The sequence below is a fragment of the Phasianus colchicus genome, chromosome 3 (assembly GCF_987193195.1).
Source record: "Phasianus colchicus chromosome 3, bPhaCol1.hap1.1, whole genome shotgun sequence".
NCBI classification, from domain to species: Eukaryota; Metazoa; Chordata; class Aves; order Galliformes; family Phasianidae; genus Phasianus; species Phasianus colchicus.
Window position 1 is genome coordinate 91372192 of NC_143438.1, and position 25366 is coordinate 91397557.

The following is a 25366-nucleotide window of genomic DNA, read 5'->3' on the forward strand; positions in this document are numbered from 1 at the left end:
ATTTTTTCAGGTCAAGGACTGCTCTTACATGAGGAGTTCTCTATTTTTAAGGTGGTTGGGTTGATGCTACATGAAGTGAAGAAGCACTGCAAAGCCCGTCCCATAGTGACCCCAAAACAAGCTTAGACTTACAGCATTTCTCCTGTTTGTCAGGACAGAAATACGTCGATTGTGGTTCCCATCACTTTATCCTAAACCCTCCATAGGTCTCTAAGAGGAATTGGGGCTGTCTCAGTCACAATGCCAAGTCACCTCCCAAAACCTCTGTGGACGAAGCAGCAGCTACAGCACCTATTTTAGCAGCAGGACATGATGGGGCAGGAAGGAAACGATGACCCACCCAGAGAGATTGCTTTAATACAGGATTAATTAGCCTGATTTATCACCCTTCCCAACAGAGCAGACCCTACAGCCACCACTGCCTTCTCCGTGAAACATGGGAACCAACAGCCTAAAATGGGGCAGCAGAAACTCAAGGGATCTTGGGCAGTTATAATAGCTTGGTATAACAGGTCCACCTGGCTTGGTACCATAAATTACCCCTGAGGTGGTCGTCTCTAATATACAGTGGGTCTAGCTCTTTGGAAAGGGTTCCAAGCTCATCCTCAGCTCAACTTCCTCAACATTTACCCCAAGAAATGAGCCCTCCGAACTGTTTCTGGATAATCAGAAGGCACACAAAGCTCTGGAGACACCCAACACAGAGCACTGAAGGCATCTCAAGTTGGGCAACCCCAAACCACAGATGCTGGGTGACTAGCTCACCTTGCCCAAACATCTGTGACTGCAGCTGAGGGGTACATGACAGTGAGCCCACAGGATATGAGTGACCCTGCACACAGCAGGGGGGTTGAAACTAGATGATCACTGTGGTCCTTTTCAACCCAGGCCATTCTATGATTCTATGATATATGGGACATTACTTGGGCCACCTGAATGTCCTGGTGATAGTGCTGGGGATCAGTCCGGAGGGCTGAAAGTCACCTCCTGGACTCTACAGGGCAGCAATGGGAGAAATAAAGGCCAGAGGACGTGCGGAAGACAAACAGGTTTTTTTCTTTTTTCCTTTAATTAGCAAATTTCTTCTTACCCTCATCGAAAGAAAAAACACACCTGTGCCCCCTACGTGCCCACTGCTCCAAGCATTCAAAGGCAGAAAGTTGAGAGATGTTTCCCGTCCTGGCTCAGGGGCTGCTCTGTATCCACCCCATGGCACATACTGGTGAGGTTCTGGGGTGCCAGGTGTCACGTACATTGCAGATGCCAACAGAAAGGGAGGAAAGGCAGGTGCAAAATTTGGTGATGTGCTCTTGCCAGGAGCACCCAAAAACCCATAGGAAAGCTCCCAGCCCCATGGCTAGCAAACATAGTGGTGGAGGACGTGGACATGCCCCAAAATGCACTTTGTGTTCACTGGGCATCACAGTCAGAACTTGGGTTTGCGCTGTGGCTTGGGGATGCAACGGCAAAGATGCTGAGCATGAGCTCAGTCCCACTGCATCACTGCAAGCTCAGCAGAGGGGACATGGTGGAAGAGAAACCATCACTCCGTGCATTGAGTTTGGAAGCCATAAATAAGAGCATCCAGCACTTGGCGGGACCCAGTGTTGACCATGCACCCCTGAAAGCTGGGTACCTCAAAGCCCTGCCATCATCCCCAAATTTTCTGATGCCTTTGTTGTATACCTGCAGGGCCTGGAGGGGCAGTGAGCCCCCTGCAAACCCCATAGGGAGATGGTGATGGAGAGGGGGCAGGAGAAAGGGGACAGCTCTCGGGGGCACTTAGCTCAGCCGTTCCCACGACCACCATGCTATGAGCCCCTTTCCCCTCCTTGCCATCACCATCTTTCCTCCCGAGGTCACTGAGTCATCCTCATTTCCATACTCACTGCTGCAGCCCTTTTTGGGGGGAAGAAGGTGGGAAAGGGTTTTTTCTGTGGGTACTCCAGCTTTCCTGCTCCCCACCCCTCCATGGCTGGCACAGCCCTACCTGTATCACCCCCAAAACAAGTGCCCCTGTGTGCACTCTCCTTGTGCCGGACTTGATCTCAGTGCAACAGGAAAGGAAGGGGAAAAGGAAGAAGAGAAGGAAGGCGACAAAAGAACCAGCACATGAACTCCTTGCCTGCTAATGTCAATAGTAAAAGGGCAGCACTGCCTTCCCTCTCTGGGGCTGCAGCTAGACTGAACATCCTTTCTTGGGGATTCAGCAAGGCAAGTGCGTTGCAGGTGCCGGGACACGTTGGCGATGCTCCGTGTCCCCCCCCTCTCCAGCCCCCAGCAGTGGGGTCCACGAACGGGGCAGTGCGTGGGGGTGCACGGGGCTGGGAAGAGACAGGGGAGATGTGTGCGAGTGCCCGGGTGTCTGTGTGCACAAATTTTGGCAAGAGGTCATTGAGGTTACATGATGCAGCATTTGTTCTTGTGGTTATGAGGGTCCTTAAACCGGAGTCTCTGCTTTGGTCGGTATTTTTCCAAGTAGGTCAGCTGCTTGCTGTTGATGGCTCCTCTGCGCTTTCTGCAAGGAAGGATAACAGAGGGGTTGGTGCAGTCAGCAACACAGCAGGAGAACACCAACCCAAACCCAGCCATCGTGGTGTGAAAATCCCTGCCTGGAGCAAATAACGGATTTTGGAGGCTGAAGCTGTGTGCATCCTCCAAGGACTGTGATGGGCATTGAGCCTTTTACAGCTCTGATACTCAGGGCTGCCTTCTCCCCGCCTTACAGTGTCTCTCCTTGGACATCTTCAGGAGCTTCCAGGATATGGTTTAGGACAACCCGCTCTGGGTGTCCCTGATTGAGCAGAGGCTGGACCAGATGGATCCAGAGGTCCCTTCCAACCCCAACCAAACCACTCTGTGATTCTGCCCCTGTGTTGAAACGCTGCTTGCCAGGGCACTTACTGTCGGATGAACTGGATGGCATCTTCATACTTCATCCCACTCTCAATCAAAGCCAGGGCAACGAGGACGGGAGCGCTGAAAGGCAACAGCAGCAATGTTCAACTCCAAACCATGCAGCCTCCAATCTGGGCACTCACATTCCATCCCAGGTTGGGGACCACAGGGCAGTTGGGCAGACACCAGTACTAGGATTTAATTTTGTTATTTCTTGAGATTAGGCTGCAAGTGTGGCCCCAAAGAGTGGCTGATCCCACAGGTAAAAACTACAGGACAGCGCTGGTAGCTGAGCTTTTATGAGCAGAAGGATTTTGGAGGCAAATTGTACAAGCAGATACAAATATCCAAACAGAGCACAGCCCTGACCTTCTGCAAGGCTAAGCAGCAGCTCCTGTTTTCAGTGAGAGGACTGCAATAAGATTACAAAAGCAAATGCACTACTAGGCACTGAGTATTTGCTGGTATACCCCCTGGTACCCAGAATTTAGCAAGTATGTGCTCAGAGAGGAGTACATCAATGCCTAATCCCACTAACATCCTCACTACTGCAAAACCCTGCTAAGAGGGGGAGGGGAAAGAAGTGGCTGTTTCCCATTTTGTGCCAGACTGCAACTCACCGCCCCAAGCCGGCCACACAGTGCACGGCCACGCAGCAGCCGGGGTCTTCGCAGAACTTTGTCTTCAGTAAGTTGAGCCAATCTTCTACTATCTTGCTGGGAGGAGGTGCTCCATCATCAAACGGCCAATCCTGCAGGGATGGGAGAGGGATGAGAAGAGAGAGAAACACTGTCAGATCCCTTGCTGAAAATTATATAGGGTTATTTTTATCTTGAGGAGATGCCTTTTGGTGGGTGCTTATTCTTGGAATTGAGCTCACGGTGCAGTAAGGTGAGAACAAATCCTTTGGCTCAGGGTTTGGGTTGAATGATGCCAAGTCCATGATCCTCCTGTCTCCTAGGAAGAGGCTCATCCTTTGCAAGTACCTCCATGACCTCCAACATGGTCCTGTCCCCATGTCCTCTTGCCTTCAGAGGCCATTGTCTGCCTCCAGACTCATCTGGGATTTCATTCCAACACACTCAGGTTTGGCAGTGGCCATTTGGTTGACTATGCTGAGCTCTGGTTAGCCACAAGCCCTATCCTTCCTCTCATCAGCTCCCAATCCAGTGCCACAAGCACAAAGCCACTTTGCAGGGGAGAAAAGCATTCCCCTCCTCCTCTACAGTATTTTGGGGAAGGGACAGTCCCTCCCCTCCCTATGGGCAACATCAGGCAGTTGACACTGCACATTTCTCTCAGTATGGAGATTTCTCTTCCAAAATGGGGGATTTGGCAGGAGGAATGTGGCATGTGAGACAGCAATGGGCAGGAAAGCATAACTGGGATGAAATGCAGTGAAATCTGACAGGTGAGAAGCATAGGGCCAGAATCCTCGTGGCTACAGGCTGAGTCACTGAGCTGCTGTGTTAGAGTCATCCTTGGTGTAAGATGGCAAAAAAGCCACTAAGCTTCACTTCACTTTGGGATTTGAACAAGTGATGCAATGTCCATCAGGCTTTGAGAGGAAATGAGCATGCTGGGCTTCAGGGTATTCTAATGCTGGAACCAAGGAGGATGTCCAGCACAGGACCAGTTTGAACCTATTCCTCAAAGAAAAGGTCAGGATACTTAGTCAGTATGTGATGGGATGACAGTTGGGTAGGTTTATCTTAGTGGTCTTTTCCAATCTTAATGATTCTATATATATGGATATATTTGGTATATAACGTAGAGATGTCACTCTATATATGCACAGATATATCTATCCACAGATAAATATGATATAGATCTCTCTATGTTGAAAATATAGACAGATATCCAATATGCTATAAGTTATCATAGATCTAAGATGCAGGCATCTTTCTATATGGGATATATCTTACAAAGACAGGTAATATCCCAGATATAGGATGTATAGGTAGGGCACAGTTCCTGTGTAGATTGAATTCTGCCTTTTACCCTATTTCTATCTGGAGTCCTCCAGGCTGAGTTTCTGTATCTAAGATATGTATCATAGAATCACAGAATTGTAAAGACTGGAAAGGACCACTAACATCCTTTAGTTCAACCATCAACCCATCATCATCATGCCCACTAAACCATGTCCCTCAGTGCCACATCTACTCTTTTCCTGAAAACCTCCTGGGATGGTAGCCCCTGTTCAAACACCTCACTACTCTTTCTGAGAATTTTTTCCTAATATCCAACCTGATCTTGCTCTCTATATAAGATATGTCTTTCATCTAGGACTTATCTATACTGATGGTTAGAATAGATGATCTTAGAGGTTCTTTCCAACCTGAATGATTGTATGATATCTATGATATACATACATCCAGGATACATCTCATATAAAAAGAACTCTCAACCATCCCACACCATGCAGTTCCCCATGTGCTCTCAGCACTGCCAGACTTTCCAGACCCTTCCTAGAAACTCCCTGTGGAGTTTCAGCAGTGGAAAGGCTGGAGCCCATCAGAAGCATGCCTACCCCATACAAGGACTTTTCTAAAAGCTTGCTGCCTTTATCCAATTACTCACTTTCTGCCCCACGGGGCTCTCAGCTCACCTAACACCAGTTGTGCCAATTCCCCAGCACAGCAATCACACCTGACATCATCTCCAATTATTTATCACCTGAGATAAAGACCAAGCTGTGCCAGCTCAGCATCCTCGCTTTTTTTTTTTTTTCTTCTCCTCACTGCTCTCTCCCTTTGATTCCCCAGTAAAAGAGCAAAAAAAGCCGCCCTGCTTTTTTAATACCCCTTAGATAAGATAATGCTGAGGGTAACGGGAACGATGGATATCTTCCATGTGGGATCAAGGGCTCTCATTCCCTGGGTGCTTCCAAACCCCAGCGCAGAGCAGCACAGGCAGCTGCGGGCTCGGCTGCATGAGTCACAGTTTCGAGTGCGTGGGCAATGCTTTCTTTTTTTAAAGCACCAGCCCAATTTCAGCCTGACGCTGGGGAAGCAGGGAGTTTGCCTGCCTCTGCCTGAGGCCAAAGCTGGCTTTCAAGCCCTGCCTTCAAGCTCCCGGGCAAGCATGAGCGACGCTGTACAAGGGATGCTAAGCAGACCCCAGGGATGGAGTTTGTTGCTCAGTTTTGCCCCAGCTTTGGGAAGCATGCGCTGCATGCTGGTTCAAAGCAAGCTGAATTTCTCCTTCTATTTGTAGCTTTTTCCCTCTGTCGACCAAGGAAAGCCTGTGATATTTCGTTTATTTTGGAAAGAATTCCCCACTTGTTAAAACACTCCCTTTGCTGGCTGCGTGGGAAGGTTTGCTGCAGGAATCCTATTTGAGCAACAGTAGCTAAGTGGGAAGCTCTGGCTGCACGGCAGGGAGCCTGCAGCTCAGACAACACAAAAATCTTCCAAAGGCTTCTGCAGTGCCGTGGAAAGGCTGCAACTACCCCAAACCCACATACATCTCCTCCGTCATCTCCTATCTGTCCTGGACAGAGACCAGCTACTTCCAGCGTTCCCAGCAGGAGCCTCGTTATCTTTAAGTCCCTCTGATCGAATCACGTGGGTGCCTGGACATGAAGCAGAGATGCTGCTCACACCACGACAAGAATGTGCTGACTGAGCAGCCTTCTGTCTCACAAGGGATTGGGTAGTAGAGAGGTGTCAGGATCTTGGTGCCATCCCCAGTTTCTCCTCTCCATGCCCTAAAACACATTTGAGCCAAATTGTCCATAAAACATCCATTTTGGGATGTGCAAAAAGCTGAATGCTCACCTGGAGCAATACATGTCTACATAAAACATCATATCCCAGTGCTGCCCTCCAAGAATGTGGGGACCCCAAGCTTCTCTGTGTCCCATCATGGAGCAGTGTTTCTTTTTGCACCCATGGGATGGGTAGGAGGCATGGATGGGGTGCTGTTCACCTACCATGACAGTGATGCCATCCTTCTCTAGAGGGGTCTTGTCATAGGTCACTTCGCACACTCGCACAACTGTGGTGGCACCATACTTCTTCAGATCCTGGAGAGGGAAGGAGAGGTCTTATGATGAGCAGGTATGGGAAAATCTTGCTGGGTTGTACCCTGGTTATCCTCAACATGGCCAAGCCCTATATTGACATGTTGCTCATGGAGGTGGGCCTTCCCTGGAGGTGTTAAAGGACAGATATGGCAGGGAGGGATATGGTTTAGTGGGGCATGGTGGTGATGAGTGGATGGTTGGACTAGATGATCTTAGTGTTTTTTTCCAACCTTAATGATTCTACCACATGGACTCATACACTCCCAAAAACTGCATCATGCCCAGACCCTGGATGCCCAAGTAAAAATCCCCGTGGTCTGTATGGGCTAGGAAGGAAAAACTGCAACAATTCCCAATTAAATATTAAATCCTAGAGCACCAAACCTCCACATAGGCATGAGCTTTTTTTATCTGGAGCATCAGTGGAATCATTTCATTTTAAAGCCTTGGAGGTATTCAAAAGCACATCATATTCCCCATTTAAGCAGCCAAAGCTTAGAACCATAGAATATCCTGAGTTTGAAGGAACCCATAAAGATTATGGAGTCCAACTCCAGGCTGAAAAAAAAAATCAGCACCCAGGGGCCCAAGAGCAAAACCAACAGCATGATGCTGAGCTGTAACGGATGTGCCAAAGAAAAATCCCCGAAACGGGGACAAGTCCTCCAAAGCAACAAATCCTCCAATGGAGAAATGATTGGGTGTTCAGTGAGGATTCAACTCCCCCTGCAGAAGTGCACGGAGATGAGTGAGTGCTTGGCGCACTCCCCATGAATTCACCGAGCATTTGCTTGAGGCTTCTCTTTGACTGATGAAGGTGTTTTGCTGCTGTACCCCATGAGTTAATTAGTTGAACGTGCTGCAGGCACGCCGGGACTTGGGCTGTTTCCAGCTGGGCTTATCACCCGAGGCATGGATTGCCCCTGGATTACGTGCAGTGTATCAGCCCCGGCTGGGCGCCGAGTGAGATCATCCCTGTGCGTGCTTGTGGCAGGCTGGGGGCTTGGATGATCCCATTGATCCCCTCCCTGCACGAGACTTCCAAATGACTAAAAATCCGTATATGCTCAGCCAAAAAAACCTGCAGATCTGGAGGGAAGGTGAATTTTGCCACCAGTGTGGTGGTATACGGGAGCACGGGGTGGTTTTCCCCACTGTCTCTCTGCTGCAACACCGTGGTGCTTATGCTTTTTTCTTTGTGTCTATAGAGTTTTTCAGAGGTAGCTTTGGAACTATTTGGGGTGAGAAGTCCTTTACTGATATGCTGGAAGATGCAGGGGAGGTTGCATTTATCCAGTGTTTCAGGGAGCTGGTAGGGGATGCAATAGGGTTGACAAACCCTATACTCAGAGTCCTCCAAATGTCCTGCCCCAAGAAGCAGATATGGTGATATGGACCATGGATGGGATGCCAGCAGGGCTTAGTAGCAATAGGATACTCCATTGCACTGCCCAATGGAACAAGGCCTTCCCATTCCATTCCAATGAACCATTTCTGGCTTAGCTTTTAGCCCCCAAATATAAACCATGATCTCTGCTTCTTACCTCCAAGAAGGTGCTCAGCGTGGCGTTCGTGGGATTGTGGGTGATGAGGAACCTCATGTTTTTGTAGCAGACCTCCACTGGTGCAGGGCGATTCATCCGGGCCATGGTGGGATGAGAGAAGGATGATGCTGATGATGGAAAAACCCAAGAAAAGAGTGGTGCGGAGGGGAAAAGAAAAACCAACACCCCTCTCTGCACTTAAAAAAAAAAAACGAACAAACAGAAAAGAATGGAGAACTCAATGTACAAACGTTGTGCAAATAACCCCAGCTCCTGGGAGCGCGCTGGCTTCCTCGACACACCGCAAGCCCCCGGGGTGAAAGCCAAACAGTAATAATAATATTAATGATAATAATAATAATAATAATTACGGAAAAAAAAAAAAAAATCCCTTTGTTGTAGTGTCGGTGTCCTTGGCGTGTGCAATGGCGAGCGGCTGTCGCCTCCGGTGCTGCGCTCTAGAAAGGCCTCTGCATATGGGGATGGTTGGTGGCACGGTGGTGGCCCCGTCACGTTACCCCATCGGGGTATGTGGAGTACTTGGGGGTGGCAAGGGGGGCCGGGAGCCTACGGGGCGGCGGCGGCCGGCAGCGGTGCCTGGCTCGGGCAATCCATGCACGGGAGCCTTGAATGGTTAAATCCGAAGGTAGGGATGCCGGGCGAGGCGAGGTGTCCGGGGGCTGCAGAGCTCAAAGCTGCTTCTCAGCACCTCCATAAATCCCGGTGGAGAGCGAGGCTGCAAAGGGAGGAAAAGCAAAACATAGCAGTCAGGGCAGTTCCGATGAGAATACCTCCAAAGAAAAGCCCTGGGATGGTGCCTTGGAACTGCTCTGCACATCCCAGTTGATAGGATGCTGGTATGAGGGCTCCTCCTGAAATCAGGACAGGAATAGAGAGACAAAACTCCATTTCCATCCAAGGGATGACCTACAGCCCTTCAACGCATCCCCACTGAGCACCCTAAACCTCAGCACTGACATCTGGATGACACGCAGTGTGCAAGGAGGAGAATGGGGGGGCTGAGGTGGTGAAGCACTGGTGGTCCTGATGCTCCTCTGCCGGCTGGCACGTGTTCACCCTAATCCTTCTGCATCCATCTGCATTTTTTTAATGCAATTCAGCCCAGCATTTTCGTAATCACCCAGCAGCACCCAAGGGAAGCTCGCAGACACCCCATAGGGGTGACGTGTTGGGGCAGCAACCCAATTCTCACCCATCCTGTCCCTCCAGACCTTACCGGAGCGTTCCAGCAATATTTCTACCGTGCGCAACGAGCTGAGCCTGCCCCTAATCAGCCACATGCTCCCGGAGTTACTCGAGCAGCTAATGTCAACCAAATGCATCTCTAATGCTCTTAGGCCACCTAAGCCGCCTGCAAATGAGCTTTTTTTCAGGGGAACTGGTGGAGGAGGGGGGTGGCATGCATGTGGTTTTGCAGCTCTTGGGGATGGATGCTCCCTTGCTCACTCTGACTGCTCATCTGCATCCCCAGTGTTGCCAGCATATTGCTCCCTATAAAGTACCCCACAGCCGGGACACGTCTTTGCCTTCATGATCATAGAATGGCTTAGGCTGGAAAGGATCTGAAAGATCATCTAGTTCCAAACCCCTGACACAGGCAGGGCTGCCACCCACCAGATCAGACTGCCGAGGGCCTCGTCCAACCTGGCCCTGAACGCCTCCAGGGATGGGGCACACACAGAATCACAGAATCACAGAATTGCCAGGGTTGGAAGGGACCTCAAGGATCATGAATCTCCAAACCCCCCACAGCTTCTCTGCACAGCCTATTCCAGTGCCTCACCACCTTATGAGTAAAGAATTTCTTCCTAAATTCTAATGTGAATTACCTTCTAGTTTTTAAAGCCATTTCCCCTTTCCTTATCACTGTCAGACCACATAACAATGAAAGTGATGGGAAGAAGGAAGCCACTGGGTTTGCTCAGGACACAGGTTCTGGAACATGCTGACCTCCCATTGTGCAAAGATACATCCAAAGGTGGGTATGAACAGCATATTCAGAATGTTCAGCATTAAATTTCATTCTGGCCATGAAGATTAAGATAGAAGGAATAGAAAAAATAAGATTTCCCCCATGGACACGCCTCCAGTCAACACTGAACTGGTGAACATGATGATGCTGTGAGCCCTGCTTTCTGTTGAGGGAAACCTACCATTTCCCCAGACTGTCACCCATCAGACTCTTGTTTTGAAGCTCGTCCCTTCCCTGGGTCAGTGGCTGCTTAGCGCCGCGTGGCCGGAGCCTCAAAATAGAACATAAGTACATAAGTAACCTGAGCTGGGAGAATACGCATCCCCTCTTGTCTCCTCCCATCCATTGCCTGGAAAATTCCCCCTACGTTGTCTTTTACTGAAAAGGCTCTGATGTAAAGAGAGAAAGAGGGGCTAGGAAAGGGGCCACGCACTGAGCAGCTCATCACACTTCCCAAGCATCATTTCTAGCCGTTCCACTTGCTCTGCCAGGTTTGTTTTGCAAGTGGTACCCAAGGAATGAGCAGAAACAGAAAAAGTGGGAAAAAAAACAAATCACCAAAAACCAAAACCACGGAGCAGCTGAAGTAGCATGGGGAAGCTTTCCAATGGAAACGTGCCCAAGTTGGCTGTGAAAATTATGGACTTTCCCAATGTTCGTGTGCTAATTATTTATTATTCACAGCACGTGCCAGCCCTGGCGCTGCCCCAGTGTGCAGCACAGAGCCCAGCCCCATGTGGATGGGTTTATGGAAAGGAGATTAGAAGGGGATGGGAGCTGGAAAAAGGCACAAACCAAAGGGATTTTGGCACCATGGTCCCATCAAACCCTGTTTTCCTGGGCAAGGGATCATGAAGAAGGTGGAGGCGGGATATGAGGATGGGAACGATGGCATCCACACCACATTGTATACAGGGTTTGAAGGACGATTACTCCTTATTACATGGTTTAGTGGGCATGGTGACAATGGGTTGATGGTTGGACTAGATCATCTTAGCAGTCTTTTCCAACCTTAATGATTCTACGATTCTATGGTATTTTCAGAGCCAATTCATTTTTCCAGCCATTCTTCTTAGCTGGGAATTGGCAGCACCATCGGGACCACTTCAATTCTATCAACGTCAATCCCATCGTTTCACTCCTAACTTTTTCTTCCCATAAAAAAAAAGGAGGAGATGGGATGAAGCCAGCTCTGCTGTTCCTCAAGGTGATCTTCGCCTGAGTGATGCTAAGCCCTGCTCCTTTGTGGAATTCAAAGCCAGACTGGACTCAGAATGATACAGACTGCAGTGATCGGTGCAGAGCAGCTGGTGCTTCCTGCAAAGCTTTGCTAAAATTGTGTTTGATGACATACTGGAGCCATAGGGATGAATGGGATGCTTCGAGTGGGTTTTGCAGATCCTCCCCTCCCCCATGCAGCTCACCACCTACTGCCCAGATCACAGAAGCTGGGATTTTTGCTCAGAACTGACTTCAGACAAACCAGCAACCCATCAAGTGAATGCTTTCCAAGAAAAACTGTCTGGCATTTATCTTCTCCAGCAAGATTTTTCCCTTCTTCTCCATATGCTTTAAGTTAAAAGAGATGAAATCCCCTTCAGGAATGGGAGACAGCCACAGGTGCCTGCTAAAAGAGATTCAGAAAGTGAAAATTTCCTTAGACTGTATCCTTGCAAGACAAATCTGTGCTTTTCTCCCATTGTATCTGCATGGTATTATAGAATCATGGAATCATTTAAGTTGGAAAAGACCAACTTTAGTCCAACCATCAACCCATCACTCATGCCCACTAAACCATCTCCCTCAATTCTGCAGCATTTCTCTTGCCTGCAGATGTCCCTTCCTATCTGTGGGTAACATGGGGAGGATTTTCAGACTAGCAATAACCCCAAACCATCCTTGTCCATCTCTCCATGCCTGATCCTCCATGTGGGGTTTTCCAAGCTGGCAAGGAGATTTCACCCTTCTCCAACAAGGTGTGTTTGAAGGAATTATAGAATCATTAAAGTTGGAAACGACCACTAAGATCATTTAGTCCAACCATTGATTTGCAATGCAGAGCAAAAAGAAGCAAGTGCCTCATGCACAGATTAAAGCCAGCCACCGAAACAATGCTGTGGGATGCTGAGCTGCTGTGAGCACCAACTCTGCACTGTGTGTCAGGAACTGAAGTCTGTTATCCATCATCATCTGACACAAGGTTAGTGCTCCACTGGTGCCCTGAGTATTACATGTGTTTTTATTGCCTTGGGTGTACTAGCTGCCAGCAATGGAGATTCAATGGGAACTGACTGTGTATGAGAAAAGCAAGTACTCATTTCCCACAAGGTCTCATTTCCAGTGGAAGCATTTCAAGTATTTTGGCAACTGCACGTCCTGGCAATTCAGCCCAAAGCCCATAAATTCCTAATGGATTTTCAATCACAAATCATCCCTAGCTATACAGGCTGCAATGTTGATTACCATATTAAGTATGGCAGAACAATGCAGACAAGGGTATTTCGGCTAATATTAATAACCTGCCAAGTGAGTAAATATCCTTCAGACTGCAGAGCTACAGGGAAGCAGGATGAAGCACAGAGATATAGCTGCACCTAGCTGCAGATGTCCCTCTTCATTGCTGGGGTGTTGGAACTAGACAACCTTTAAGGGTCCCTTCCAACTCAAATGATTCTATATGCAATAAGCAAGTCCTGGACAAAGATCTGTAGTGATACAGTGCTGGTCTTTCTGTCTCAAACTCATTGGGGTGAAGCCCAATGAAAGAAATCTAGTGGGGGCAAGTAAAAGAGCTGGATACTCCGTTTTATCCCCACTGCCACCACAAGCCTGCCATACCAGAGCACAGGGAGGGATGGGGACCATTTCCCCACAATGCACACAATGTTGTGACCCTAATATCTGCAGTTTGGCTCTGATATAGGAAGGGATGTTGCTGGGTTGAAAGAGGACAACAAGGGAATGACAACAGCCCATCACTGCCATGGTGGCACTTGATGGGGCCATTCTTCCCTAGCACCCAGCCACTGCACAGCAAGGGACAAGCACTGGAGATGTGCCACATGGCCCCAGCTGCCCTCATCCTGCAGCTCAGCTTGGCTGACAGCACAAGAGAATTTCATTTTGCCCCAGTTGGTGCTGAAAACTTTACCTTTGTATGCACACATGGACTTTAGCTTGTCCCAATGGGTGTTTTGTCCCCCCCCCAAATCTCCATGCATTCTGGAGGTTTTGTGTTCTTAAGCCATTGCAATTTGCTGTTTGGGTTACATATCATGATACACTGCTGGGTGTGAGAGTCCTGCAAGCATGTGATGACCATGGCTGGACCTTGGTGCACATCAAGGTGCAGGAAAGAGCCCTGTGCTGCCTTCTGTGCTAAAAAACCTAGGGACGGGTGGCCTGGAAAGCTGAGACACAAAGAAGTGCCTTGGTTTAGGGGCAGCATAAGCCTGGAGCAAGTCCTCCAGTGAAGCCATGATCTGGAAATTATCCCACAGCTCCAATTTACCATGGGGATGTCCTTTTGTAGAAATCTAAGCATGTATGCTTTGTAACCGAGAGCCCAGTGAGGATCCAGAGTGAGCATACTCTTGTGTGGTGAGGATGCAGTAAGAGAATCATCTTGGTTACAAAAGATCTTCAAGATCATCAAGTCCAGCCATCAATCTGACCTACTGAGTCCCATCACTGAACCATGTCCCTTGGTGCCATGTCCACATGTCTTCTGAATATCTCCAGAGATGATGACTCCACCTGGGCATCCTGTTTCAATAACTGACAACTCTCTCTCTGAATAAATTCTTGCTTATATCCAATCTAAACACCTCCTGGTGCAACTTGGGGCCATTCTGGAGCAGAGGGGAGCACTGGGCTCTCTTCCTAATTATTTATTTGCAGTGTGATTGGTCCATTAAGTATATGTTGGCCTTATTAAAGCCATATGGGGATGGACCAGCAATGACAGGGATGGGGCTACTTGTCCTTCTGGTACTGTGGTGAAAAACTGAGATCAGGTCTTCCTTGATGCAGTTAATAACAGGGACTGGACAGGCACGCAGATGCCAGACTGCTAGACTGGCTGGTGTTACGTTGGTGTTAGTGGATGCAGCTGCTGAAGTCAGGTTTTCCTAAACACAGCAACTCCCTAAGCAAAGGAAGAGGAAGCTCTGCAGAGCCAAATTGTTGCTCCGCATGGGTTTTAGCAGCAGCACTTGAAACAAAGGGCCTTACTCACCCAGACGATACGTATCTTACCCTTACATAAATATATCTCCTGAGTGCGCACATCTCACGTTCAAAGTTCACCTTCACAAAAACTTAACAAAACACCCCGTCTGTGCTACATTTGCTCAGCTACTCTCCTGGCTTCATCCCAAGCAGCAAGATGATGCCAGTCCATTTCCCTTACGACCGAGTCTTTATTTTTCTGTTCCCAACTCCAGCTGCACCAAGAGCATTTTCATCCTGACACCATGAAAACTGAATGCAAGTTTCTGAATCACTCTCATGTAGGAGTTTTGCACCAGTCCATCACTGCCATGTACACCCTTGATCACACTGAGGTCTACAAGGGACCCACCACCACCCCTGTGCCCCAAGACACGGAGAAGAAGTGGAGCCAGATGGAGGAAAGCGATCGCCCTGAGATTTCCTCCAGCCACATCCACGCGGAAGGAAACAGGAATTTGACAGGAAAGGTCCAGGAGGAGAGAGACAAAAACAAGAAACACTGCAGGAGCAGTGTTGGGGGGCAGAGCTACAGGCAGCCATCGGCATATCCTGCTCCGAGTGCTGGGATGGAGAGAGGGGCTGAGGAGTTCCTGCATCTCCTCCACCTCCTTTATAGCACATGGCGAACAGCAGCTCACACCTAAACTCAGAGAAAAGAACTGTATGGCTCCTTATATCATAGCCCTAATCAGACTTGAAGGAGTTTGGTGGTATTTAGGAAAGGAACAAGGATGCTGGCACGGTGTCAGGGTGGAGACTGGCAAGCATGGGAGGTGGGGAAAGAAGGAGGAATGGGGAAGATCAGATAGCTAGGCAGACAGACAGACAGACAGATAACAAAAGCACAGTCCTCCCGGCATTGTGCAAGCAGGGAATGCACCCGAGGCCGGGGTAACATGATCGACTCCTTTTTATCTTTTATTTGCAGCTCTATTCTTTGAAGAGAGGCACCTACAGCCCTGGAGATGAAACAAGATGCTCCAGACAGCCCTTTACTGCTGTTTTCATGTTTCTCCCCAACCCCCAAGCAATCCAAATTTGGGGTGTGTGCTGACAACTTTTTTTTGTACCTCAACTCTTGCTTGCACCCTAAGAGATTCAGCAAGTGGGTGAAGATCCTGAAAAATGCAAAACAGGCATCAAACATTCAGTATTTGGGGGAAAACGATCCAGCCCCCACCCCATGCCCAGCAGTGGGTTAACTTACAGGCAGTGTGGACTTCATTTTATGATCTGGGATATCCCCTCTGCTGCCTTCCCCCACCAGCTTGTGGCTGTGGAGCCAACGTCAGAGGCTTTTCCTGGCTTGGATGTGAAGGGAAAGAAGGAAAAAAAAGAGGTGGTGTGAGGGGGAAGAGGCCAGCTCTGCAGGGAATGGTAATTGCATGCTGAAGGCTGGCTGCCTCCCAAATATGCAGTGTTTTTTTGGGGAGGGTAAACAGTTGGCTATTTGGAGATGGCGGATCCCCAAGTTCCATAGCGAGCTTGAAATATGGGGTGCTGGGTCCCCTCACTTCCTTCAGGGATTTTTTTGGTGACAGAAAAGTTCAAATGAGGAGACATTTCCAAGCTTCCTGCCTCACCCAAAAGAATCTGTGGAAAGATAAAATCTGAAGCATCATTCCTGCCCCCAATACATGTAGAGGCACAAGCCCACTCTGGTGCAAGCCATCTTCCTTGAGCACCTCAACCCTGGTGTCTCTACAACTCCAAATACCCAGCGTGGCTGAACATCTCACCTCTGTTCTTTTGGTTTCTTGCAGTGTTTTGTACAAGTTTAATACTTGTGGCAGGTGCCTGAAGGGCAAGACATGAGGGGAGTAATGCCCCTTACTGGGGAAGCATAAGAAACACGGGCAGCTACTGTCCCTATGGGGAAGAGCAGGAATCAGAGAACAATCAAAGGTAATGGCCTTAAGTTTTTCCAGGTGAGGTTCAGGTTGGATATTAGGAAAAATTTCTTCTCAGAAAGAGTGGTAATGCATTGCAACAGGCCACCCAGGGAGGTGGTGGAGTCACTGTCCATGGAGGTGTTCAAGAAATGTGGAGATATTATACTCAGGGACATGGTTTAATGGCCATGGTGGTGATAGGTCACCAGTTGGACTAGATGATATCACTGGTCTGTCCAACCTTAATGATTCTATGATTCACATGTCCCTGCTTGGCGGTGGGACCCTGCTGTGTATGCGCCTCTCACCACTTGGTCCTACTGTTTTGGGAAGCCAGTGACAGCAGAGCAGCCCTGAACAAAAGGGCACTGGTTGTCTTTTTTGCATCAGCAGCAAGTCTTGCACAACCTCCAAACAGCTGTCGGTGGCTTTGATGGACGTTTGTTGATGAAAACGGGAACTCAACCTACTCAACAGGTGGATTTCGATCTGCGGGCAGTGTTCAAAGTACACGCTGTCCTGTGATATGTTGAGGATGGCAATATGGAAAACACGGGAAAACATGCTCTGCCGGAGTGTTTTGTGATAAGTTCTATGGAGAGATATTCTCCGGTGGCACCAAGCCAGACTGCTCAGAGAAGTCAGACACTAAAGAAAAGCAGCCCCTACTGGCACCAGGTTGAGAGAGAGTTCATAGTTCCTACCTCATCTTTAAGTTACTTCCATCATCCAGAGCATGTGCTCTTGGTGGTTGTCCTCCCAAATGTTTGCAATCCAGGATGTTCTCCAGGGTTGGGTCTACATGTTTCTCCCCATGAACACAAAACCGTTTGTATTGGAAGGGACCATTAAAGGTCGTCTTGTCCAACTCCTCTGCAATGAACAGGGACATCTACAGCTCCACTAGGTTGTTCAGACTCCTGTACAACCTGACTATGAATGTCTTAAAGGACAGGGCATCCACCACCTCTCTGGGCAACCTGTTCCAGTGCCTCCCCACCCTTATATTAAAAAACTTTATTTACAATTTAAATCTTCTCTCTTTTAGTTTCAGCCCATTTCCCCTTGTTTTATTTCAACAGACCCTCCTGAAGAATCTCTCCCCTTCTTTCTTATAGCACCCCTTTAGATACTGAAAGGCTGCCAGGCAGGCTGACATGCACTGAGACAGGCTTCTGGCTGCTGGCAATACGAGTCCTCTCCCTCCTGCTGTGCACCAAAGCAATCTTCAAAACAACCACCAGCCCATGAGGATGATGCTGCGTGTAAAACCCTGGGATAGCTCCTCCTCATCCTCACCAGCCTTGACTGTTGCCACCACTCAGCAGAAACTGCTCCTCTTAGCAGCCCTTCCACTGCTGATGTGTGGTTTATGCTTTGGGATCTTAAGCCCACATCATGTGGAGAACAAATAACAGAGTTTTCCTCTGAAAAGCCCATCCAGAAGCCTTAGCTCTAGCAAAAAGCCACAGCAAGAGCTCCTCGGTCATTCTGGGACATTGCTCTGCAAACACAGCATGAAGACAAAGCTCTGGGGATAAAAGTGGGGCTTGTGAGTGCCTCTGACCTGCTGGTTTCTGATGAGCAGGGACAAAACCCAGCAGGGCTTTGTTCTGACCCGCAGCTACTCTTGCGCAAAAGCCCAGCATTGAGAGATGCTGTGCCAGCCTCCCCTACCCATCAGAGCTTGCAGTGCAAATAAAGGTGGTTTTCTTTTAAATAAAAGATCAAAGTGAACAAAATGATGAAAGTCACAGCTGTCCTTGACGTCCTATCCACCAGGGAGATGGGGAATGAAACTGGAAGGAGGTGGCAGGATCAAGGATTGCTTTGGAAGAAATAGCCTGAGCAAAAAAGGAGATGGTGCTCCAGAAAGATGATGTTCTGCTGAGCTACGTGTAATCATCACCAAACACATGGAGACGTAAGCACTCATGGACAGGGCAACCAACCTCTCAGATCATCAACCAGCCACGTTCATTGGGACTGCATGATGTTGAAAGCCTCCAAGACCAGCACCCAGCATGAGCAGTGCCCTCATCACTGAATCACAGAAGGGCTTGGGTTGGAAGGGACCACAAACATCATCCAGATCTAACCCTCCTGCTGTGGGCAGAGTTGCCAACTGCTAGATCAAGCACTAGATCAGGCTGCCCAGGGCCTCATCCAGCCTGGCCTTCATAAAAGCCAGCGAATTATTCACATAAACAAAAAAAGCCTGCTCTGAATAGGAGACACCAGAAACTCTACAGGATGCTGCTGTCCACCAACTTCCCGTCCAGGCAGAGAAAGCAAGGAGGATGTTGTGTAGCACTGCACAGCTGGCTGCAATGGACTGTGTCCAGGTGATTTTGGAGAGCACTGAAGAAGTATGACGTCTTCAAGGGAACGGCAGGAAGAGGAGGAAAGAAGAGATTAAAGATTTACAGCTGAGAAACTCTTTGCCTACAGCAACAAAGCGGATGCTACAGAGCATCATGTGAACACCGCAACAAGTGGGGATGCCACACTGTCTTAGTTTCACTTGGGATGGAATTTTCTTCAGACTGCCTGGGATGATGCTGTGTTTTGATTCTAGGGGAAAAACAGTGCTGATAACACACTGATGTTTATGGTTGCTGCTAAGCAGTGTTGCACTGAGCCAAATCCTTTATTATGAAGGCCAAAGGGGTATTCCATACCATATGACATCATGTGGAAGGAGTTTTGAAGGTTATCACCCTCTCTTCTGCTGCTGGGGGAGCTAGCTGAGCATTGGTTGGGAGGTGGTGAGCAATTGCTTGTGCATCACTTATTACATACATTTATATATATACATAATTGTTACCATTATCCTTTTCCTTTTCTCTATCTTAGAATTAACTCGACCCATGAGTTCTACTTCTCTTTTCTCTGATTCTCTCCCCCATCTCACTGGGAAGAGGGAAAGGGAGAGAACAACTGTGTGGTGCTCAGGCATCTGTTGGGTTAAACCACAACACACAGCCCATAGGAATGGTGCACCAAAGGAAAGCAAACCCAGCAGCAGGACACTGCACTTTTCCAGACTTTTAGGACTACACGGAGGTGAAGTGATCATCACACAGAGATTTTAAGGCTACAGGAGCCCATGGATGGCAGTATGTGGTTTATGAGAGAGCATCTGATTTCTCCAGAATTGCCCAACAATCACGAGCATGCTTTGGCTTTCTTTCGTTAGGATATTTGCATAAACCTGGTGCTGTTTACAGGGAAATGCAAATTCCCTAAAGAAAGGGAAGTGTTTGGACGTGCTGGCTGCTCAGACGTGCCGGGCAGGGAAGCAAACACTTCTATCACCTGAAAATTAAATCAAGGCTGAGATGCAAAACCTCCCCACCCTGCTCAGCAGGAAACCTTCCTCAGCTCCTACAGCCGGATCTGTCAGGGACAGGCCAGGCAGGACTCCGTGTTTCATGTGTGCTCTGCATCCTTCCCAGCCCCGCGGGGGAGGTTTTGATGGACTGGAGACACGCAAGCTGCTCCGCTCCCCATCGTTTCAGTGACATCTTGACACCTCGGCGTGGGTGGCACTTCCCGGCCACTCTTGCTGTGCTGGAGCAGGCTCTAACCAGGCTGAAAGAGAATGAGCTTCCCCGGCTTGCATCAATTAAGCTGTGAGTGTAAATTCGTCAGTCATGATGATGAAAATAGCAAATATTTATTTTCAGGTTCGCTTCAATGCATTTTGGCACACACCCTGTGGTAGGCTGGGCTGGGCATCCCCATCACCCCTTCCTCCTTAGGAAAGCAGAAGTCATTGGGAGTGGTTTCTCTGCTTTGGGGTTAGAAGGACACACGACATGGTTTCGGGCTGGTGGACACACAGCTGTTCCCAATTCTCCCTATTGCACCTGCATTTCTCTCCACCTCTGTTTCCTTCTGCTTCCTAAAGAGCTCAGCTACAGCAAACAGAAAATATATAACACTGGGAAATCTCCGGGGACCATGCAGAAATACCCAGTGCTTAATGCTGTTCAGTTCCTCCCTTACAAACTCAGTGCAACTAAATGAGGGCATGCCTATTAATATACCTGGCTCTATGTTGAAATCCATACAATTTTAACTATCTCAGCAAAAAAAGCACATTACTTTGCCCTACAGGAGTTATGCACAGAATACTTAGAGCAGCCAGCAGAAAGGACGTCTTGCTACTTGGCAAAAGTATCCTGCAGACTTGGCACATGAGAGCTAAGAATAAAACCAGCCCAGAGATGGGTTGTCCCTGCAGTCCAGCCTGGGTGGGGGGAGATGAGGGCTACCAAAGATGTCCTATTAGCTACAGCACACGGGGCTCATCTGCTTCAGCAAAAAGTCAGCTGAAATCCTAGCTTGGTTCAGCCCATCAGCATGAGAACAATGAAAAGCTGACAGCAAAACCGGGGGTTTCCTCCACCCCTGCAGAACCTAGAACTTCTTATTGAGCTCTTGCTGGTTGCTCCCTTCTGAGCAACTGCACCCAGGAGCTTGATCTTACCTTGGGGAGCAGAATATGAAAAAGCATTATTTTCAGCTGAAGCCAATCCCAGCCCATCTGCAATCACTCTGGCACAGCACAGTGGGCAGCATGAGGTAGGGACAAGCAGCCAAGGGATGCTAAATGAGTGCTAATTGAAGACACCAGCATGACATGAAACTCAACTGCTTGCTCCCCAGCAATCTTATCAGCTGCTTGAAAAGAACCCTCCTCATTCAATTTCCAAATCTACTGCAAATGGCACTCTCAATGAGATGGAACACATCCTCTCTACAGACATTAGCGAGGTCTGAGCAAACATTTACTAGAAACACAGTAGAATGAGTTCTCCCAAGCATTACCCATGGGCTGCATTAGCTCTGCCCAGCAATGACACCAAAAAGACTTTGGGGACTTTGGATCTCCAGCTCTTGTCAATGCAGGCTGTGCTTTGCACCTGGACTCAACCCAAAGCGAGTCAAGGTTTTTGCAAATTGATTTTTCTAAGGTCCCCAAATGCTATTTCAAATGACCACCCTGTTGCAAAGCATACCCTTCAGCACTGGAAACACAGAGAGGGGACAGACACCAGGGCCACCAGCAGTGGCACGGTGACACCATCTCCTCACCTACAGCACACCCTGGCAATCCTCCCAGCTTGCAAGAATGAGGGCAATTCCCAGCAGACGGTTATGAGAGGTGCAGCCCTTTGATACCCAGGAACCAATAAAACCCATCCTTGACCTGTCCAGTTGACTAAAGCAAACAGAACTCAAAAAATTTTCTGACAGCACTTCCAACAGCTCATGGGAAGATCTGCTGCCAAGCTGTGTGCACAATGCCCCTCTTTGAAAACTAAGATGGTCAAAGAAGCACAGAAGGAGACCATCACCAAGTTTGTCCTTGTACCAATTCCAGTTCCATCCCACCAATCTCATTCGTGGAGAATAAGTGAGATTGGAAAAGACCACTAAGATCATCCAGTCCAACTGTCAACCCATCCCATCATGCCCACCAAACTATGTCCTTCAGTGCCACATCTACTCTTTTCTTGGAAACCTCCCATAGTCAGGAACTATGAATAAAATCAGAGTATATGTCAGAAAACAGTTTTGGGGACTACACAGAAATTTATAAAATAGAAATTAATATTTTGCACTCCGTAAGTGTGCAACGAAAAAAAAAACAAGATCAAGCTGTAGGCTGCCCTACTGGCCCTCATTTAAGCCACCAGTCAGACGGGCTTAAAAAGAGATATCTTCTCAACTTTTCTGTGTGTTTTATTGTTCCCATACCTTTTAGCAAAGAGCAACGGGACAGAGGAGCTCAGGAACCCATAGCAAGCTAACTGCACGGAGGATTAACCCATTTTTTAAAACACCAGATTTTAAGGTGCAACTTCTTGTCTCCAAATCATGCCTTTTTGACTGAGTTCACTTTCAGGAAGCCACCCCATATGCTCGCCTCGAAAAATGTTTTTCTCTGGCTTGCCTCCAGTTAATTGGATAATTGGGAGTTTATAAGTTCGTAACTTCAGCTGAAGTCAGAAAGTTTCATCTTTCATTTTTCCAAAACTGATTCATGGCCAGCCTGGCCCAAAACACAGGCTTGTTTCAAGTTTGCTATTATTTCAGAGTTCATTCACAGTTTAAAACCATGCTCTGGTCGCACCCAGTATCTCCCGTGCTTTCATCCAAACTCAGCTCTGGCACACAGGAGCTCAGAAACGCCTGCGTGTTCCCAACTCGACCTTTATTGAGAGAAACCCCTCCAGATTCCTTGCTTTGCTACACATTCAGAGAGATTTCCAGCCAGGATTTCAATGTCGGGGCTGCCTCACGCCTGAAACATCAGCACTGATGTTGAATGCAGGCAGGGAGCAGAGACAGGGCAGCAGACTGAGGCATGACATCTTGGACTGATTGTATGGACTTTGAAACAGACATCTGAGCTTTTCCAGTTGCCCCCTCTGCTACAAGAACTTGAGCTTCCTAATTTCACTGAACCCAGCTGTCTCGCTGGTCTGCAAAGCAAACAAGAAGAGAAGCAAGCTTTTTGGCTCCCTTGGAAACTTTGCAATCCAAGAAAATCAGACGAAACATTTGAATACGCTTAAGTTTGTCCATCAACAGTCTCGACTTCTTGGGGACCTGACCCTGTGTTTGAACCGACCAACGCTACCCTGACGACAGTATTTTTGGGTCCTGTGTGAAATAATTCCACAACAGCCCCACTGCCAAGTCTTGCAAAAATTCCCAGGCCACAGGGCTGCTGCTGGCAGCGGGGAACCATCGTGGAGGTGCACCCCATACAGGTTTATGTGGGTTGTCAAAATGTCTTGGGTCTCCAAGGCTCCAGAAGCAGGGAGAGGCATGCAGCATGTTAAATAAATCCTAATAGTATGGAAATACATATAGGTGAGTGCCTGATGTTTCACAATTCATGTCACAGTACAGTTGAGGTTGGCAGGGACCTCTGGGTCACTCTGGTCCAATTCTTGCTCAAGCAGAGACATATACAGCAGAGGATATCCAGATGGCTTTTGGAGATCTTCAAAGAGGAGAGCCAACAGCCTCTCTGGGTACAGTAACCTCTCTGGGCAACCTGTGCCACTGCTCTGTTACGTGCACAGCACAGGAGAGCTCCCTGATATTCAGGGGAAATCTCCTGGGCTCCAGTTTGTGTCTCTTGGGCACCTAACACTGGGCACTTTGTATCTCTGTCTTCTTTGTATCTCCCATTTTGGGCATTGTTAAGATCCCCCTGAGCCTCTTCTCTAGGCTTAACAACCCCAGCTCTCTCTTTCTTGGTAGCTGATGTGTTCCAGTCCCACCATTTTCATGGCCACTTGTTGGACTCGCTCCAGTAGGTCCATGATGGGTGGATAAGATTCCTGGTCCCAGCTACTCGGAAACATCTCAACTGTGCTCCTCTTGGGAAATTAGCATCTAAACTACACGTCTAGCATTAAAGGATATAATTTCCTGTCTCGTTGCCGTGCCCACAGTCATTTGAGGACGCAGACCACATGCAGGGCATCCCAGCCCATCCTGGAGACACAGACCTTCCTGCCTAGCTTCTCCCTTCCAGAAGCACTCGGATGGCAGCACCAAACTCCTCCTCTGGGAGAAGGGAAAAGCACCCCACAGCATGGTGGTCACCTCAGATCCCATCAGCAAAGCCCATGTGAAATGCACAGGAGCCTTGTTTGTAGCAAGGGATGAGGCTGAGCCCACAAGGTGGAAAGTTCAAGTGGTCTCTGTTTATTTGGCTTTGCAGAGAGCAGTCACCCAGCCTGAACATAGGCCAAGCACCTTCCCATCGCAGGAAGTCTTTAAATAACCACCAGTGGTCAGGGCTTTGGTTTTACAGCTTTGCTGGATCAAAAAAAAAGTCCTTCATTCTATGTCTGCTTCAGCTATTTCCTTGGGTATAAATAAATGGTGGCTGCTCGTGTTCCTACCTCCTAGGTTTTCATCTTCATACCCAATATGATCATATGCTTCATGGAAGCTTGCTAGAGGCAAAAAAAATCTCAGCGTAGGCATATGAACATTTACAGGCTTTTCCTCCCTTGTATGAGATGAATTTTACATGCTTCACTTTGCTTTCGTGTGAATTAGTGGTTGATTTTACTCCTTGGGGCTCTCTTTGCCTGTTCTGTCCAGTTGTTAAGGTTCATACTTAATACCTCACCATACTTACATGCACCTGAAACTTTTCTGCACCACATAAGGTGCTTCCCACCTTCCTGTCCATACAAATGGTTAAGACAACAAAGAAGAAAATCCTCCCTTGGTCATGGGCATCCTCTTCCTCTTCTATCTCCTCCTCACCCTGTTCTTAGTAGAAAAGCTCCTTGGATGCAGACAGTGAGGGTTTACCCAGAAGGACTAACAGGGAAATAACATCCATCACCCCGAAAAGGCTTTCTGATGAATTTACCTTGGGGATTTGGAGCTAGAAAGTCTGCCAAGACCTCAACTGAATGGGTCATGCAGCGGATCCAGCTCTGCAGATGGAAAATACCCAAGTGCTTTATTCTGGGAAGCTGTGTTGGTTTGGGATTTGAGCAGTGCAGGCATGCCAACACTCTAGAGGATGGAAATGAGTTTTTTTACCTATAGCTGTCATTAACAGATTGACCTAAAATGATGGCTGGCAAGAAGATGCTCTGTAAACAAGCAAGAGTTTTTTACAGTCAGAAAACAAGACCTTGCCCTGACCTCCTCTTGGGCAGATTCACTGGGGTGCAACAAAACAGCATTTTATTTTAAACTATGCTTGTAAAAAATAAAAAAA

The 25366-nt window shown here is 48.2% G+C and overlaps 1 protein-coding gene across 1 annotated transcript in view; it reads right to left on the minus strand.

Moving 5' to 3' along the window:
- Positions 1-604: 604 nt before the first annotated feature.
- Positions 605-25366, minus strand: part of PTP4A3 (protein tyrosine phosphatase 4A3) — a 43038-nt gene continuing 18276 nt past the window's right edge. The window contains exons 2-6 of the mRNA XM_031591284.2: positions 8473-9208; positions 6836-6928; positions 3519-3649; positions 2905-2979; positions 605-2518 (exon numbers count right to left, since the gene is read on the minus strand). Coding sequence (XP_031447144.1) covers positions 2401-2518; positions 2905-2979; positions 3519-3649; positions 6836-6928; positions 8473-8577 — 522 coding nt within the window. The 5' untranslated portion in view covers positions 8578-9208 and the 3' untranslated portion in view covers positions 605-2400. The remainder of the gene's footprint in view (positions 2519-2904; positions 2980-3518; positions 3650-6835; positions 6929-8472; positions 9209-25366) is intronic.